This window comes from Silurus meridionalis, chromosome 23 (assembly GCF_014805685.1).
Source record: "Silurus meridionalis isolate SWU-2019-XX chromosome 23, ASM1480568v1, whole genome shotgun sequence".
Classification (NCBI taxonomy): Eukaryota; Metazoa; Chordata; class Actinopteri; order Siluriformes; family Siluridae; genus Silurus; species Silurus meridionalis.
Window position 1 is genome coordinate 8,651,898 of NC_060906.1, and position 18,008 is coordinate 8,669,905.

At 38.5% G+C, this 18,008-nt stretch overlaps 2 protein-coding genes, 1 long non-coding RNA gene and 2 other non-coding genes across 5 annotated transcripts in view; 2 read left to right on the forward strand and 3 right to left on the reverse strand.

Moving 5' to 3' along the window:
• Positions 1-4,178, reverse strand: part of fryl (furry homolog, like) — a 110,542-nt gene extending 106,364 nt beyond the window's left edge. The window contains exon 1 of the mRNA XM_046835869.1: positions 3,935-4,178. The gene's annotated coding sequence lies outside the window, so the exon portion shown is untranslated. The remainder of the gene's footprint in view (positions 1-3,934) is intronic.
• Positions 3,515-5,268, forward strand: LOC124376671. Its single transcript, XR_006923879.1, has 2 exons — positions 3,515-3,708; positions 4,772-5,268. It is a non-coding gene; the product is annotated as an uncharacterized LOC124376671 (long non-coding RNA).
• A 1,769-nt stretch (positions 5,269-7,037) lies between these two features.
• Positions 7,038-7,109, reverse strand: trnad-guc. The gene has a single exon. It is a non-coding gene; the product is annotated as a tRNA-Asp (tRNA).
• A 791-nt stretch (positions 7,110-7,900) lies between these two features.
• Positions 7,901-8,016, reverse strand: LOC124377490. Its single transcript, XR_006924108.1, has one exon. It is a non-coding gene; the product is annotated as a U5 spliceosomal RNA (small nuclear RNA).
• Positions 8,017-11,283: 3,267 nt separating this feature from the next.
• ociad2 (OCIA domain containing 2) lies at positions 11,284-14,876 on the forward strand. Its single transcript, XM_046835875.1, has 6 exons — positions 11,284-11,495; positions 12,168-12,246; positions 12,650-12,703; positions 12,842-12,889; positions 13,775-13,916; positions 14,649-14,876. Exons 1-6 carry the CDS (start codon positions 11,442-11,444, stop codon positions 14,725-14,727), a joined length of 456 nt encoding a protein of 151 aa, XP_046691831.1. The 5' UTR covers positions 11,284-11,441; the 3' UTR covers positions 14,728-14,876.
• Positions 14,877-18,008: the final 3,132 nt, after the last annotated feature.

Below are 18,008 nucleotides of genomic sequence, written 5' to 3' on the forward strand. Positions count from 1 at the left end.
TTATGTATATTTTGCAGTGATCACATATTCATCATTTAGCAGAAAAGAACGTGCGAGTCTGGAGTGTCCAGTACGCCATCTTGTGTATCCGGTCTGAACGTGATTGGATTTAAAGAGAAGGTTGAGGAATTGTCTTTCGTTCATAGTAAGGTTGATCTGACATAGCGGGTGTATTTACAAATTTTACGCCATTTGCCAGACACCCTTATCTAAAGCGACTTCTATTTCTTCTTCTAGCTTCCTCGGGGGACAGTAGTGAGAGGGATTTGAACTCATGACCTTCAGATCCAAAGTCTAATGCCTTAAACATTAAGCTACCACCTCCCACCATGTTAAGTTTGAGGTTTGAAGGTGGGATTTTTATAGTCTGATTACCCAGAAATACGTGTTTATCTGGAGACCTTTTGTGAACGGCGAAAATTTTCAAGCTGTCCGTCACCGGGCTGATGGATAAACACGTGACGGCAGCTGCATTTTTGTAGCTTCTTTTGTCGTCCTAATCGGACGTTTGGTTATCGGACGCCTCTGAATCAGCCTGTGCAGGTGCAAGAGATCGGATTTCTGCCCAAACACAAACGCAGAGGGTGAGCGATGGCGGGCCGTTCCTCAAAGCGGAAATGATGCGCGTAATCATACTAATCTATGCTAATTACACACCACGGAAAAATGATTTGATTATCTGGTGAAAAAGGTGGGAGGGGTGTCTAGTCTCACAGACAAATAATTTAGGTGGCAAATAACCCATATAAGAAAAGCGCTTGGAGCATTCACCAGCCCCCTGCCATTCCTCCCTCACTCCCCCTTCTTTCGTAATAACAGACTGTTCCCATGGGGTGATTACCATACTGCACCAAATCTGTCCATCATTCATAAACCATAACCTGCGGGCAGACGGACGTCCGGCGCAAACCTGCTGTGAAATCAGATTTGCCTAATTGGACCAATTACTGCCTTTTGTGTGTAGATTATCACATTTCCCAGGGTGCCGTTTTGTTTCATGCGAAATACAACAATTCTGCAGTTATCGGGAGAAAAGTGCACCGGCAAATCCATCCTGTAAACGATTACGAGCGTTCGACAACACTTGTGGTGATTTTTCTCCTTCCTAAGATGCAACACTATACGAACAAAAGTGTCAAGGCACTTGACCATATGATGTGTATGCACTTTCTGAACACCCCCTTCCACAAATAGTCTCCATTTGCTGTTAAAATGACCTGCACTTTTCTAGAGGTTGCTCTGGATTATGTGGAGATTTGTGCTCATTCAGACACAAGGGTGATGTAGGTGATGTGAGGAGGATTCATCCAAAAATTGTTCAATAGGGTTTAGAGCTCTATAGTAGCTCACCCAAGATCTTCCACTCCCACATATGTAAAATGGATCTCCCCGTGGAGTTGGCTTTGTGAACAGGGGCGTCGTCGTGCTGGGATAGGTCTGGGTCTCCTAGTTTGATTGAAGGGAAAAATGTCATGCAATGCAATAGACTCTCTGGGGATTTTCACACGAGAGTCTCTAGAGCTCAGAGAAGAATGAGTCAACTGGTTTAGAAGACGGCAACTCGCTTTATACAACCGTGGTGTGGTGAAAGAGCGTTATAGAAAATCCCCTCTGTATCAGCCTGGCTTCCGGACTGATATGCTACAACAGCCATTTAAAAAGTTACAATCCTGCCAGCATTTTGAGGCCACACCTGGTACTGAAACGGGACTGTTCAAGGGAAACTGTGGAGCTGTTCCTATTAAAGTGGCCAGTGAGGGTATAATCTTGTTGGTAAAGGAGGAGAAAAATGTCAGATTTGCGGTGTATGATGCTCCGCACTATTTCTCTCTCTTGCATCGAGGGCTCACGAAATTTGAATTTAAAAAAATGTATCTTCATACACAATATCGCCAAACGTTTGCGGACATCTGGTCATAAGTACGGCATGTGCTTTTTGAGCATTGGGTTCCACATATAGTTCCAATTTACTCTTGTAGTTTACTCTTATCTGGAACAGGTTTCGGGTTTCCAAGTTCAAGTGAATGCAACATTTTGTTATACCACATCCAAAGACGTCCTGTACGATTGTGTGCCTTCAGCTTTGTGGTAACAGTTTGGAGAAGAACCACATATAGCAGGAAAAGGTCAGGTGTCCCTAAACTTTTGGCAATATTGTATATGAGCAGGGCAACAGTTCGTCTCTCAATGCTGGGTGCTTAGTTTCTTAGGGTGCTTATGATGACATTAGCGATTTTGAGGGCTTTGTTAACTCGCTAGCTGATTACACACATTGGGTTTGAAGCATGTGACCTTCCCGTAGATACAAAACAGTATTTTAGTTTGTTTAACACTTTAATGAGTAGCTAAACCTGTTGTGTAAAATAGTTTCTGAATTCGCATTGTAAATAAATTTGCATAATCGCTCTTGAAGGTAAAAAAAAATTTAAATAATAAAAAAAGATTAATACAGTGCCATATTTATAGACATTGTCCCCAGAAATCTTACACACTCGGTTCTGGGATGCAACCTGGTTTTGGGGACCAGGGTCCTGTAATGACACAATTAGAAAGACTGTTTATCGGGTTGCTACGATGACGACATCTAAACTATTTACAGAGTTCCAGACCCGTGCAGTGTCGCTGTGCACCCGGTATGATCAAACCTAAAGAGTACGTGCTAATATAATATTCAGTAGCCTACATGGGTATAGAGCAGCGGATGCCAAACTTGAATAAAACACGCCATTTACAAACGGGTTCCCGAGCGAATCCGATCTCCTCCGCTGTTTCATCCAATACGTTTTACAAAACAAAATGAGAAATAATCACTGATGGCTTTTTGTGCTGATATTTTGTATTGGTTAGTTTTGTCATTGTCCACTAGTGAGCAGTTGATAACCTGAACAATGAACAATGGAACTGTAATGAATGGACATTCGTTGTTAAAGATGAGGATGGGTTCCCTTTAGAGTCTGGTTCCTCTTAACGTTTCTTCCTCATACCATCTCAGAGAGATTTTTCTTTGCCATAGTCACCATGGTCTCACTGATTATTGGAGGTCCAACAGTACATATGTATGTATGTGTGTGTGTGTGTGTGTGTGTGTGTGTGTGTGTGTGTGTGTTCATGTTGCACAGGCTGTTACACTCTATTGGAGCTCCACAGTATAAGTGTGTGTGTGTGTGTGTGTGTGTGTGTGTGTGTGTGTGTGTGTGTGTGTATGTTCATTTTGCACAGGCTGTTACACTCTATTGAGCTCCAACAGTATAAGAGTGTGTGTGTGTGTGTGTGTGTGTGTTCATGTTGCACAGGCTGTTACACTCTATTGGAGCTCGAACAGTATAAGTGTGTGTGTGTGTATGTTCATGTTGCACAGGCTGTTACACTCTATTGGAGCTCCAAAAGTATAAGTATAAGAGTGTGTGTGTGTGTGTGTGTGTGTGTGTGTGTGTGTGTGTGTTCTCATGTTCATGTTGCACAGGCTGTTACACTCTATTGAAGCTCCAACAGTATAAGTGTGTGTGTGTGTGTTCATGTTGCACAGGCTGTTACACTCTATTGGAGCTCCAACAGTATAAGTATAAGTGTAAGTGTGTGTGTGTTCATGTTGCACAGGCTGTTACACTCTATTGGAGCTCCAACAGTATAAGTATAAGTGTAAGTGTGTGTGTGTTCATGTTGCACAGGCTGTTACACTCTATTGGAGCTCCAACAGTATAAGTGTGTGTGTGTGTGTGTGTGTGTGTGTGTTCATGTTGCACAGGCTGTTACACTCTATTAGAGCTCCAACAGTATAAGTGTGTGTGAGTATAAAATCTAGTTCCTGTATGACTCTACACCCAGTTTATTTCCGAAAATACACGCGCGCGCGCGCACACATACACCAATACAATAATAAACTCGATGATGATGATAGTGATGGTGATGAAGATGATAAAGGGCCGCTTCTTACCTTCACGCGCAGCCTTTAGCTTTAGCATAACAGCAGTCCGACTTCTCTCTCCGCCTTTCCGAGCGCGTTTCGAGAAACACTCCGGCGAAATTCACATCAAATCCTTCGCGTGTAATTGTTTAATTTCGCGCGGTTGCGGTATTTATTATATTTATTGGTCCTTTTAAAACATCTAAAGGGGGAAAAGAAAAACACAGAAAAGAAACTCGACGGATGGCGATCAAGCCCCGCCTCCCTGTCCGTCACCCCGAATAGCGCGAGCTAACGGCCACGGCTCGTTTCTCGCCTCCTGATTGGACTAGGCTGCTGTCACTGAGCGTGAAGCCTCTAGCCCCGCCTTTGGGGCGCTCCGATTGGTCCACCTGGTCCAGAACGCGGAAGTGCTTCCCCAGTTCTATTCGTTCGACGGAGCGTTGATTGGCTGCGACAAGGCAAAAAAAAAAAAATCTCGCTGGTTCTCGTCTGCCATTGGACATTAATTGCCTCGTCCCCCACCCCATGCCAAGCATTATAATAGGATCATTTTATAGTTCGTAATTCCCAACATCTAACCAGGAAACAACTAAAACATCCCGCTTAACTCAGAGTTTAGTCGTTGTGACGTCAAAGCAACATGGCTGCTCACAGCCTCCACAATGAACTGTACAGATCAGTGTGTTCAGAATTATACCATCATTTATCACTCATCACTGCTAAAACATGAAGGCATCTGGTCTATGTTTGTGTCTAGGTTCCTGATGTTCTTTCAAACAGTGGGATTATAGTCATTAAGCAAAGCATGTTGAAACCTTACCATTTTGAATCACTGTGGATTCCTGGAAATATTTTGTCAAACAGGTCTGTAAAATACCTCCATAGTCAAAGATTGTGTGGTCGACGAAGTATCAGTACTAGCAATCAAACCCAAAACCTCCTGGCCACTGGCACGGACGGACAGATGGATGGATGGATGGATGGATGGACGGACGGACGGACGGACGGACGGACGGACAGACAGACAGATAGATAGATGGATGGATGGATGGATGGATGGATGGACGGACAGACAAGCAGACAAACCCTCTGGACCAGAGATGCCCATACTAGGGCTTGCAGGCCAAAGTTGGCCCATGTGACCTTTGATTTGAACTCATAATCTTCTGGCCTATGATCTCTGTGAATCTTGGTGTTACAGTGTACAATGTTCTCTTCTGGCACACAATGTGTTCACGTGTTGCCCCAACTAGCCATGCCATATTATAAGAAGAGCAAAAAAGTAGAAAAATGCACATTGGAAAGATTTCTGAAAAATACGGACCAGCTTCATGTCTCAGATTAAAGGTCATTAAATAATACATTGGCTTATTTCTCACTGTACTATAAGTTTTACTGAACTTTGAAAATCATGATTGAGAGAAACCATGACCAGTTTTATTTTAATATTTACATTTATGGCATTTGGCAGATGCCCTTAATCCAGAGCGACTTACATTTTATCTTATACATAAAACTGAGCAGTTAAGGGCCTTACTCAGGGGTTCAGGAGTGAACGGCTGATTTGGAAAATGATTTATGGGGTGGCAAAGGGGGTGGCATGAGTATTATAAGGGGTGGCAACACTGAAGCAATCATCCTTGCGTGGTTATTAAGGATTCAAGGAATGATATACATATTTGTTGTGGTCAACATTTTTAAGATAAGATAAGATGATATACCTTTATTCGTCCCACAGTGGGGAAATTTCTTTGTTATAGCAGCAAAGGAAAGAAATAAAAAAAATAATAATAAATGCAAATATATAAAAAGAATATACACATACTATAATATACAGTATATACACAGTACAATGTATAAATACAATAAGGGAAGAAAAAAGGTACGCATTGCAGGTAGTATTTCACACAGGTAATATTGCACATGTTGCATGTAATATTGGTTTATAAAAATTAAATAAAGACTAATATGTGATTGACTTGACCCTGTTATCTGGATTTAAGACATCAATTAAATACGATTGTATAGTATCTTTAACATATACAAATGCTTCTATTCATTAAAAGAGCCAAATAGAGTCGTTGGGTTGTGATCAGTGATCAGGCTGGTTGCACTGAATGTGTTTGATTCACAAAAACAAAGCAGTTCATAAGAGTCGTTTGTTCAGACTACACTTTAATACAAAAGAGAAGATTTCTTTGCCGTTATTTACAGGTATTTGTTTTTCACACTGAAGTGCCGCTGATGTAAATTGCTAGAGGAAACTGATTAAATATATGTTTCATACACTGGGATACCAGTGCTAGAGTGGCAGATAGGATGAACGCACAGAAGTGGTAGATTAGTGTGGCTGGGATTTGAACTCACAACCTTCAGATCCTAAATCAAATGTTTAACCACTAAGCTACCACCTTCTTGCTTTTTAATATAATGTTGGGTATAATGCAACATTTTTTTTTGGCCCACTGCCTTCAAACAAGTTTGCTTCTTCTTGGCCCTACAGAGGAGGCACCTCCGCTGTGGACTGATCTAACACTGTTTTTTCCACATCTTCTCATTATCGTTGAAGTGAGAGGATTGGGAATCATCTAAGTACTTAGAATTAATTTATCATTTATGTTTTAACTGTTTAATAGATGGTCATGATGATGTGTCCAGGAGCACTGTATTGAGTATCAGGGTGAGATGGTGGCTCTAAATCTAATGCTTGACAGCACCAGGGTCTTTGGTTTAATCCTTTCTGTCCGTGTTCCTTTGTTTTCCATACAGGGTTTATTCCCACCTCAGACTTTTTGTTATGTTATCACACATCTAATCATGTATTAGGTGACGTAAAGATTTTTTCAGTGGGGATTTCGTTGCTGTCCAGATACGAGACTTTTATCACTGAGGAAGAAATTATGATAGAAACGAATCCAATCCGAGCAGGGCTTCAGTGGCGCGTTCTTTCGGCGACATCTGCTGGTCAGAGAGAAGAAGTGCAGGTGAAATGTACATTAGGATTGTGGATTCTACAGCGGTTTGTTTTGCTGCAGACAGTTTTATTTGTTAACAATAAACTTGTTTAAAGTAAAAAAAATGCAATAATTGTACCTTTATAGTAACGATTCTGTGATAAAAATAAATATTACTCCCCGTCGGGGAATCGAACCCCGGTCTTCCGCGTGACAGGCGGAGATACTGTCCACTATACTAACGAGGAGGACATGGTTGAAGCCACCTGGTATATATTCTTATACTTGATATATATGTCTCCTCTCTCTCTCTCTCTCTCTCTCTCTCTCTCTCTCTCTCTCTCTCTCTCTCAATCTATCAAGAAATTGTGCACTGAAATTGTGTACTGACAACATGACTAAACATTTTGACGATCATGTTTGTGAACAATGACAACAGGACTTTTCATTCTGATGGTCAAATTTTTACTTATTACTTGAAGTATTTTATGAAAAGTTCAAGCTTTTGCAAGAAATCCAACATGTTGTGCTGTTTGTACACATTGTTTTTAAAATGCAGTTACTGATTCATTCTGCAAACATTATGGATGATTAAAAAAATGCTCCAAAGCAACTGAGAAAAAAACTGTAACGGAAAACAGGAAGAACCATTTTATGTTGCATTTTATGATTGCTTCTCATAGTTGTGTATAGGTTGTTTTATGAAGACCCACACATCATTACTATTGTAATCGATCTCAAAACCGATGTTACTTCCACACAAAAACCGCGGTGCAAAAAAAAGGGAATTCAACCTCTTAATACCTGCATTATTGAGGATGGAACCACCAGGAATGAAAAACAGAGAAAGATCAAAGAGGAAGTTTATGGATGTGGTGATAAGAAAACATGCAGATAATCAGTTTAAAAGATGTAGATAATAGTAATACAGAGACGGGTGTCCCGCTGTAGCGACCCCTAATGGAAACAATCGGCATCAGAAGATACATGTGTACTTCCATGTTTTATGTCATAAGCTCTATTATTGACCAGTACAGGAAGCCCCGCCGTGAGGCAGGGCATCAAAAAATTAGTTGATACTCATAATGTTCCTCCCCACGGAAATCTTTAGTAAAAGGCGAAAGATTTATACGATCTGAAGAGAAACAAGAGTGTATGACTTTAACACTGGCTCGCACCAGCACGGCATTCGGAACAACACAAATCCTAATGACGGCAACCAAAACATGCTGCATTAAAATCACCCTAAATTACTTTACATAAAATAACCACTTTTGTTCAAACGTTAATGTTACAAATCTATTCGTGCAAGTTTATACATTTACACAAACTAATTCTTCGATTAAGCGTTCACACGCAATGCATGGTGGGAATTGTTTGTCTCCGCCCCGGTTTGCTCACATGGTTCTCTAAGAGCAGGATCAGCTCCTCCCACTCAGACCCTTCAGTAGAGCAGGAGAGCTTTAGCCCTGTGTAATCTGCTGAAGTAATCTCAAGATGTTTCACAGAAACATTCTCACACGAAGCAGATCTTAATCATGACCATGAACTGTTCACTGTTCACTATTCAATGTAAACCATGTTCCTGACTCTTAAGATTGCTGTTGGTTCTCAGTGCAACATGAGTCTGGTATCTCAGACTTTCATTACAAAATCGGAAACGAGGCTTTAATCAACAGATTACACTTTTTTAACTGAATACCTTATTAAAATGAATATTTTTCATCTTTTTTAAATGTAGAAAATATATTTTTATTCACTGTCATCACCTGCTCCATGTAAACATTCTAATATTTTGCTCAAAAATACTATACATTTTTTAAATTTGTATAATGTAGTCATCAAGTGTTAATTTTATACCTTTTAAAAAATATTAATTGTAAATTTCATCTATTCATTTTGAGATTTCAAGATTTTTATTTGTCACAAACATGGTTATATACAGAATCCAACTCAGTGAAATGTAAACCTAATTGGCCGCTCAGAAACGTCTGCATTAGATCATTTTATACATTTTTTCTAATGATATTCCATTCGTTCTTATATAATGGACATTTACGTTGTCTCTTAAATATAATCTAAGAATAATCTATGTATAAAAGGGTTCAGGTCATCCATGTAACGTAAGAATCAATAATAAATAATAATAAATAATCAAATAATTTATATAAACGACTCTCAGCAATCTAACTGTAACCTGAAGAGCTAAAGATAAATTTCAGCTGGATGTAGCATGCTAAATATTGACTATAGTGAATAGTGTATATGATGGAAATGACAATTAAAGCTACTTGAATTGATGACTGACTGATCATTGCATGAATGTTTCTAATAAAGTGAGTGATGAATGTAGCTGTCTATCTATATAGTATTGATACTATATAGTCTCTGTTCTGACTGTGATTGAAATAAGAAAAAGAAAGGTGTTTTATACTTGTCACATGTACTTTAGAGCATAATTAAATTTAAAAATATTGAGTTAACAGTGGCAGCTTTGGTGATACCGGGGATTAAACCCCTGATATTCCGATCAGTAATCCAGAGCCTAAACCACGTCCCCAGACTGATTGTGTTGGACAATAATTGTAAATGACAATAATGATTGTGATAGACAGTAATGCAGTGATGCCTTGGACAAATCCACAACCTTCTTTCTTCCTTAAGTAGACATTGGATCACTTTCTATCTTAGTTCTAGAATATTTTGTGAAAAGGAAATCAATTGGTTTTATGGTTCACATACACCATATGGCCAATATATGTATGTGGACACCTGATCACCCATATTTCTTGTAAAAACCTTCTATTCCAGGTTTACTGCCTGCTTTGTTGTTATAAAAAGCTGAGGCTGAGAGGATTTTTTGAATAATGAGTAAACATGAGTATTACTGATATCAGGCAGTGATGTTGGTGAGAAGGTTTGGGGTTCAGTAAGTGTTCAGTGGGGTGGAGGCCAGGGCTCTTTGGAGCACACCTGAGAACTTACATTGCAGCTTTAACACAGTATGTGTGCATCAACTTTGATTTGTGTAGAGTTTGTAGAGAGGAATTGTCATGCTGGGACAGGTTGAAAAAGCTAAATGTTAAATTGTTTAAACAATCTACATTGGTGTGTGTGTGATATTGTCTGGTGTCCATACACCTTTGGCCATATAATGTATATTATTGTCTGGAATGTACAGATTTATAAAGCTGGGTACACAGCATTGATAAGGCCAGTGATTAAAATTACTCCAAGCTGACATCGGGCAAGGAACCTCAAAGTACCTGTTTTGATGGACAGTCTTTTGTCTGTTGAGTTGTCCAGAAGCATGCAGTTTTTTTTTTCTTATTACACACCAGGATATACACATTGCCAAACCCCAAGGGCCCAATTTATTGAAAGATCTGAAAGAACTGCAAGGACCTACACGATAAGTTGTGAATGTTGACAAAGAGACATGACGGCAATGACGTATTGGCTTTTTTTTTTGCATGTGGTCATGCCCACAACCTGTGTGGTCTAGACTTCATATTGGTGTGGTTGAGATGAGGAGACGAGGAAGTTAAAATAAATCCCGGGTCAAGTGCTAAATTTAGAAAGGAAACATAATTTATGTTATGCTGCCATAGCGAGTCTTGCCGGAGTCCAAACTGCACAGTGACATTAACTTTCATACACCAATAGTTACACTTAATAATCCATATCCTTCTCTTCCGTCACCCTCTTTCTCTCCTCTCTCTCTCTCGGTCGAGTTAAACATGCTCCTGAGGCTCCAGTGACCACTGTTCCTGCCCCTCTCCCCTCCGTGGATCTTCACACTTCTGTGCAGCTTGGGACGGTCTCTCATCAACACCTTGGGTGGTTCCATATAATTCCGGAGTAGAACAGGTGGTTTTGAGGACGGATTGGACTGTACTTGGTTTTGGCGGTCTGCTGCACTGACTCGGGAGTGCAGTTTGCTTCTGATCGTCATCACTGTACCCCGCAACTTTGTATATATGCTTCAAATGGACATTTGGTGCAACCCAGATGAGGATGGGTTCCCTCTTAAATCTGGTTCCTCTCAAGGTTTCTTCCTTATGCCATCTCGGGGAGTTTTTCTTTGCCACAGTTGCTCATCAGGGACAAACATACTTACAAAGAACATATTTACATTTAATCACCACATTATCTGTGTAAAGCTGCTTTGAGACAATGTTCATTGTTAAAAGCGCTATACAAATAAAAATGAATTGAATTGAATTGAATTGAATAATTACGGTATACGATGCAAGGGATGAGGGTATCAGTCATTTTACAGCACAGTTTGGTGATTCTTTCTTGCTCTAGTTCAGTCAGAACAGGGAATTGAGCAAATTAGACTTTGTGACCTTGTGCACCCCCTCTACTGTTAGTAATTCAAAACTGCAGCAGGCCAGGGAGGGCCTCACTTGTGGGAAGGGCCTACTGTGTGTTTTTACACAAAGAGGTAGAGAGGCAGAAGTATTTGTTATAACTGAGCTAAAAAGGCTCAACCTCAAACACATTAAAGAAAAGTAGGCCTGAGCAAGGTGAAAGTCTTCTGAGAGTTTGATTGTTCTTTACAACCAGGACGAAATATGACGTCTGAAATACCAGAGAATGCAGGAGGAATGCAAAAAGGAGCAAAAAAGGTAGAGTAAGTACAAAAGTCAAACAATGGTAGTAACTGTGTTGAAGTTTGAGAGACTGACATAGAACCAGCTCTTAAAACTGCACTATTGATTGCATAGAGGAGGTAATGTAAGGGTTTGAGTGAGACATGTGGACATGCAGTTTATCAAGAATTTCCATCATATTGAATGGTGTATTTTGAAATTTTGCACCAGGTTAATACCAGTTTTACATCCTAGCATGTAGTATATGTTAGTGTAGAGTTAGTACCTTTAACAGAAAGTCTGAAGGCACCTTCTTGGACCTTTTAGTTCAGATGGTGGGAAACTATAAAGCTCCACCATAGAAAACCAACCTACACAATTATCTTTGTTAGAACAGGTTTGGGCCTCTTAGCTCTAATGAAAGGAAACCACAGGAGTGTAAAGGTTATGGAGTGCAAATACTTTTGGAAATGTATTATAATTTAGTTTGCACATACCTCAATGTCTGCAGATACCGATACTGCTATATACAAAATTTTGATTGATGTCAAGTGTTCATCAGCGTGGCGACGTACACTAGGCTTAGATTTTATATCTGAAACGTTCCTTAGTTTTATTTAAGAAGCTCCTCAAACTGCGTCGAAAGAACTTTAAGATGATTAATGTTTTCTTTCTGATCTTCTCTTGGTGCCATTTTATTGACATCAGTGTCCCATAGGGGACAAACATTTACCTGAGGTGACGCAGATCTGGAAGGAGTGCCAAGAGGAGAGCTTTTGGTACAGAGGTAAAAAAAAATAAAATAAAATACTATTATGACGTATTACTCAAATTGCTCCCTTGAATTTTTGTAATGTGATTAAAATGAATAGTAAATTATTTATTTAGTTTAAGTATGCATTAACATACGAATACAGGATCAGATCAATTAAATGCATTAATTTTAGTCTAAACATTTCATTAAAGGATTTCAGTTGGTTCGTTTAGCTGCACGTGAGTGTGTGTGTGTGTGTGTGTGTGTGTGTGTGTGTGTGTGTGTGTACTATTTCCCTATAATGGCTGGCAGCTGTAGACTCTGGCCTTGGACTCTGACTATGGAAGAGAAACTTCCTGACTGTATAAATGTTGCAGAAATCTGGATTGTTTGTGCTTTTTATGATTTTAATTTTTACCCTTATTTTCTCCCCCAGCACTTCCACTCTCACTTGGAAGCATGGCTATCACTGGTGGTCTAATCTACAATGGTAATTTATTTATTTTTGCAGTCTACAGATATTTTCTGAGCGATCAACTCAATTCATTTGATAAAAAAGAAAAAGAGGAGAAGATTTTGTGTAATGTAATTGTATTTATGCTGTTTATTATGTGTTTGTTTGTAACAGGGGTTTGGAAACGATCAAAGCGATTTGGACCATTCCCTAAACTAGCATGTAAGTTCTTATCCAAAGGAAATGACATTGGTTTAAAAAAAACAAACAAACAAAAAAAAATACCAATGCACATAGATTTTATTAAATTTTGTAAATTTAGATTTATTAAATTTTTTTATTAAGGAACATTACTCTTTCGCCGAAAACCTGCTTGTGAGGAGAAGGAATCGCACACACACTTAAATAAACACCGCTTTTGACTTTTTGCAGTATATGAAAGCTGCATTATTACGCCGATTACAAATGCACCTTTGTACACAGATACTGATCCCTGTTCAACACCAACAGAACCACACCTTAAACCGATTTTACCTCCACACCTTCCTGTAGGTGCCTCTTTACTTATACACAGACTCTATATACTATATACTGTATGTAATGAACTAAAGGGCATATGTCACATACGTTGATTGTGGAAAGACACTAACAAAATGATATGTGTAAAAACAGCTACTGTATATTCATTCAGATTGAATTTAACATGTGATAGGATTATACATTTGATCATTACAAATATCTATATCTTCATTTCCAGCTTTCTTTCTCAGGCTATAGATTGGTGTGATTTTCTTTTTAAGTCCAAATGTAGCTAAGTTTATTCCATAGGTAGTTACAATATAAATTTTATTTGTTAATCTAAGAAATCATTGTTTTACATTATCCAAATTGATAAAGACTCTTCAGCAGCTTAATAATAGGATGCAAGTACACTTTCTCTCTCTTTGCATACACAATTTCTCTCATTTACAATAAGGAATGAGGAATCAGTTACTCTGAGGGAATAATCTCTTCTTTTTATGATACTAAAGTTACCATTGAGAGCAATTGAGGCTTCATGGTGTAATGAATGCAGTAATAATTGAATCTGTGCACCGTTTATTCCAGTGGCAGGTCTTGTTGGTTACCTAGTGGGAAAGGCTTCTTACATGGGAACATGTAGAGATAAGTTTCAAAAAAAGCTGGGACCGGAGTTCAGCAAAGGCTTTGGCCCAGGCTGGGGTCCAGGGTTTGGAGGTCATGGACACAGGCAAGTAATAATGTGGATTTCACTACACTACATAGGCCAAACTTATAATGATGAAACACTCTTGAGACTCTCTTGTGCCTCTATTTACTAATTAATTTTTGCTGCAGTGAACTGTTTGAGTAGAAAAGCTACAGTAAAAACAGGGAAATTCACTTCTATAGTCATCTTTCACCCAAAAGTTATACTAAGACGAGTTGTTATTCAGTAATGTGTCGCACCTAACGCAGCTCATCAGGGACCTGACTTATACCAAGCTGATAATAGAAGCAGAATTGATAGAACAGGGCAAGATCTCGACTATTTATTTAATTCTTACTCATTTCCTTACCAATGATTTGTTGTTCATACCTTTTAAAGCTTCGCATTTTCCATTTCGTGCATTTTTGCCATTTTATTTGTCCAAAAGTATATTCCAATTTAGTTTTTTACAATTTGTAGCCGATGTTCATTTATTTTTCCCCCTAAAACACTGTTGTTGTTGTTGTTGTGTGTTTTTTTTTAGCAAATCCTATTATTAAAACACAAAGCACTTAGCTCACAAACCTGACCAAACTGCCCATACACAATATACAATAGTACAATTGTCGGTTAAGTTAATATCTATTAAAACACGACTTTAAGCAAGGTTCCTAATGTTTTGCCGTATAGCGCTTTGCTTTTTTCTGCTTTTAAACAATTTCCCTATGGGGTCAATAAAGTATTTTGATTATTCTTATGATTGTTTTTCTGCAGACACTGCACACATGTATGTCAGGAGTGTAAGAAGGCAGAAGGAGCTGGAACGGAGTCTGTAAAACCTACTGAAACCTGATGAAAAATTAATACAAAATACAATACTGGCATCGACCAAATGTAATGCAGACACTTGTACAGTGACATCAGCAGTCTTATAATAGCGCACATACTTTTGTTACTTCATTTGTATTGAAAAGGAACTGAAATAAAGCTTGGTCCTATAGATCTTGTATTGTTAAATTGTGTGGTTTTTCAGTAATAGATTACATTATTTACATCTTTGTAATGTGAATGATCAATGATTGGCCTTCACTTAACATTTACATTTATGGAATTCGGCAAACACCCATATCCAGTGTGACTTACATTTATCTCATTCATACAACTGAGCAATTAGGGGTTACAGTCCTGCTCAGGGGTCCAGCTTCATGTGGCTGGGATTTTAACTTGGTGTGGCTGGAATTTAAACACTTTCCAATGCCTATACCACTAAACTACCACCTCCCTGTAAATGTAAATGTGACTAAACATAAATGTATAGTTGCAGGAAACCCTCAGATAGACCTACATTAAATATGTCATGGGTTTATACTGAAATATATGTGATATGCTTGATGATTCTAATGATAAATGGTTGAAAACTGCATTTTCAATATTCCTGTGAGAAATGTGACCCTCGGATGTCATGGTGCAATGTACAGCAACAGTTGTATATAACAGGAAAATAACTTTCAATGATGTTATACATGAGGAATATCCATTAGATTTCTTTAGATCTTTTTCCTAGAAACAAAAAGCTAAGAGATTCTATTCTTTTCTCACCATTTTCCAGCGAGGTTACATTTCATATTAATGAAAACTTCTATAACTGTTCTAAAACTCGTCTCAGCAAGTTAATAATCTATAAGATGACTGTAGTCTTAGCAGGAATGTTAATACTTTGACACTTTTTCTCATAGAGCAAAGTGTACAGGTGTTAGAAGAAACTAGAGCACCACTGCATTGCTCTATTTAGGTAGAGAGGAATCTGCAGTTAGAAACTGGATTGTGGGTAATGTAGGGAAACTTACTCGAAATGAAACCAGACTAAAAGATTATGCTTAAAAAGGCAACTCAACTGACTGTACTGTTTCATAATTTGTCATGACAAAATTTGGTGTCTTGACAAAGCCAGTGGTGCATTTTTTTTTAATATACGCTTGAAGATAGTTGAAAAAAAGAAAGAGAGAGAGAGAGAGAACAGAATGACAGACACACAGTTACTGGTAGAAAGATGGCTGACAGAGTGGCTCACTTCACTGGAACAGGTTTGGGTTTCCAAGTTCTAGAAAATGCTAAATTGTATTATAGCGCATCTAAAGATGTCCTGTACAATTGAGTGCCTCCAACACTGTGTAACAGTCAGATGGCCTAACACTTTTGGCAATAAAGTGTATGACACAACAGGCCCAAAGACCAATCTGAGTTTGATGAGTTCAGATTTTTTTTTTTATACAAGTCAAACACATTTGAGCTCCTCTACTGGGAAAAATTTAATTCTGTTCAGTTAGAAGTAATTCCATGTAAGATTAAAACAAGCGGAAGTACACTCAGCAGTTTGTCAACCTAATACATATGATACATGTAAATCGGTGTTAGGCCGTGCTTTTCACACCGAGGCCTTCAGTGCTGTCCTACCTGAACCAATCCACCTCTTAATACCATCATTATGACTTCGCAGCTATGGAAAGCATAAATATTATACAAAAACACAGTATAACAAAGCGCTGCATCACAGATGGGTATCTTATGCAGCGAGAATAGAATTAATGCCATGAAGCAATAAACCCAATAAACACAATTCAACAAGTTTGCTTTCACTGCAGCCACAGCTGCACTGCCCATATACATCATCTCTAGCAGAGGCATTTTCGTGTATTTTCTCAGTGCATTACGGTTTTCCTGGAAATTTGTAATTAAAGCAAATGTGTTTGTGTAAATTTTACACAAAAGAAAACACTGCGGTCTAAATGGTTCATAAAAAAGTGTTTCGGCCATCCTTTTCTCACAACGTCCAGTTTTTTTCAAAACTCTGTCTTGTAAATGTCCTTGTAAGTGTGTCTGCGACCAAATCAATTTCTTCTCTACGGTCAGTCATTGTGGAATTAAAAAACAGCTATTAAATCCTCACAATTATATTGGAGTTTTTGCTACAGAAGCGGGTTGAGATCTCTGACTAGTGCGTTCTCTGACCATCCAATCGAAGGACATGAAAATGGCGACATAATTGGACGTCTTCTAGAGGGCTCATGTAGCCAAATCCCAATTGTTTAAAGCAACATAGATTTGAATCTAACACGAGTCTGCTCTGTTCATTTGTGCTTTCATTCTTTATGACAATACACGATGTGACAACAGAAATTGAATTGGATAGAAACTCAAACAGAAACTTACATCAGCAGCTCACCCGAGGAAATAATTTTATGCAGAAAGATCTATTAAAATGTAATATGTAAAATGTAAAGTCTGATCAAGTTTAGTCCAGTAGAGAAGGCCTTGCTGGTCCTGACGGCCAACCACTGATGTAAATATCACATTAATAAAAGATTTATATGTATTATAATTATTATATTTACATTTATATTTACTTCGAACATGTGAATAATTTTTAACTATATGTAATGTATTTTATCAAACTGTTTACTTGGAACATGTTTGGAAAAATGTATAAAACATGAATGTGAGTTGAAAGACGCTTTAACAGACGATTCCAAAAACAGATCGATCTGATGACGTCTCCCCAACGCAGGACAAGAGAGAGATAAAAAAAGGGAGACTTTATATAGGTGGTAGTTCATTTGTTAAAGCTTTGGGTTACGGATCGGAAGGTCGGGGTTTAAAGCCCTGATTTCACCAAGCTGCTACTCTTGGGGCTCTTGACCTCCTTAACCCTATGTGCTCCAGGGGTTTCTGTATCATGGCTGACTCCTGCTTCGTACCATCACTGGGGTATGCGAGGAAAGAATTTCAATGTGCTGTAAAGTACATTTCTTTCAGGGCTTAAACAATAAATAAATAAATAAATAAATAAATAAATAAATAAATAAATTTCACTGAAATGTGCACTATTGTGTACCAGTGATCAGAGACACTATCATGTCACAAAAAGTGTGTTATTTAACTTTCAACGCAAAGCAAACAGGGTTACTGTTAACTTTCTCCAGCAAAAAATAAAATATACATATTTAGGAGGAAACGGATGCTCACGCCCTACTGTAAACAAAACTGTCATTATCCACCAATCAGCACGCGCGACTCGTGGATTGACTCGTGCTCCGGCCAATGACACGCGTGCGAAACAAACGCTTCCGGGTAGGC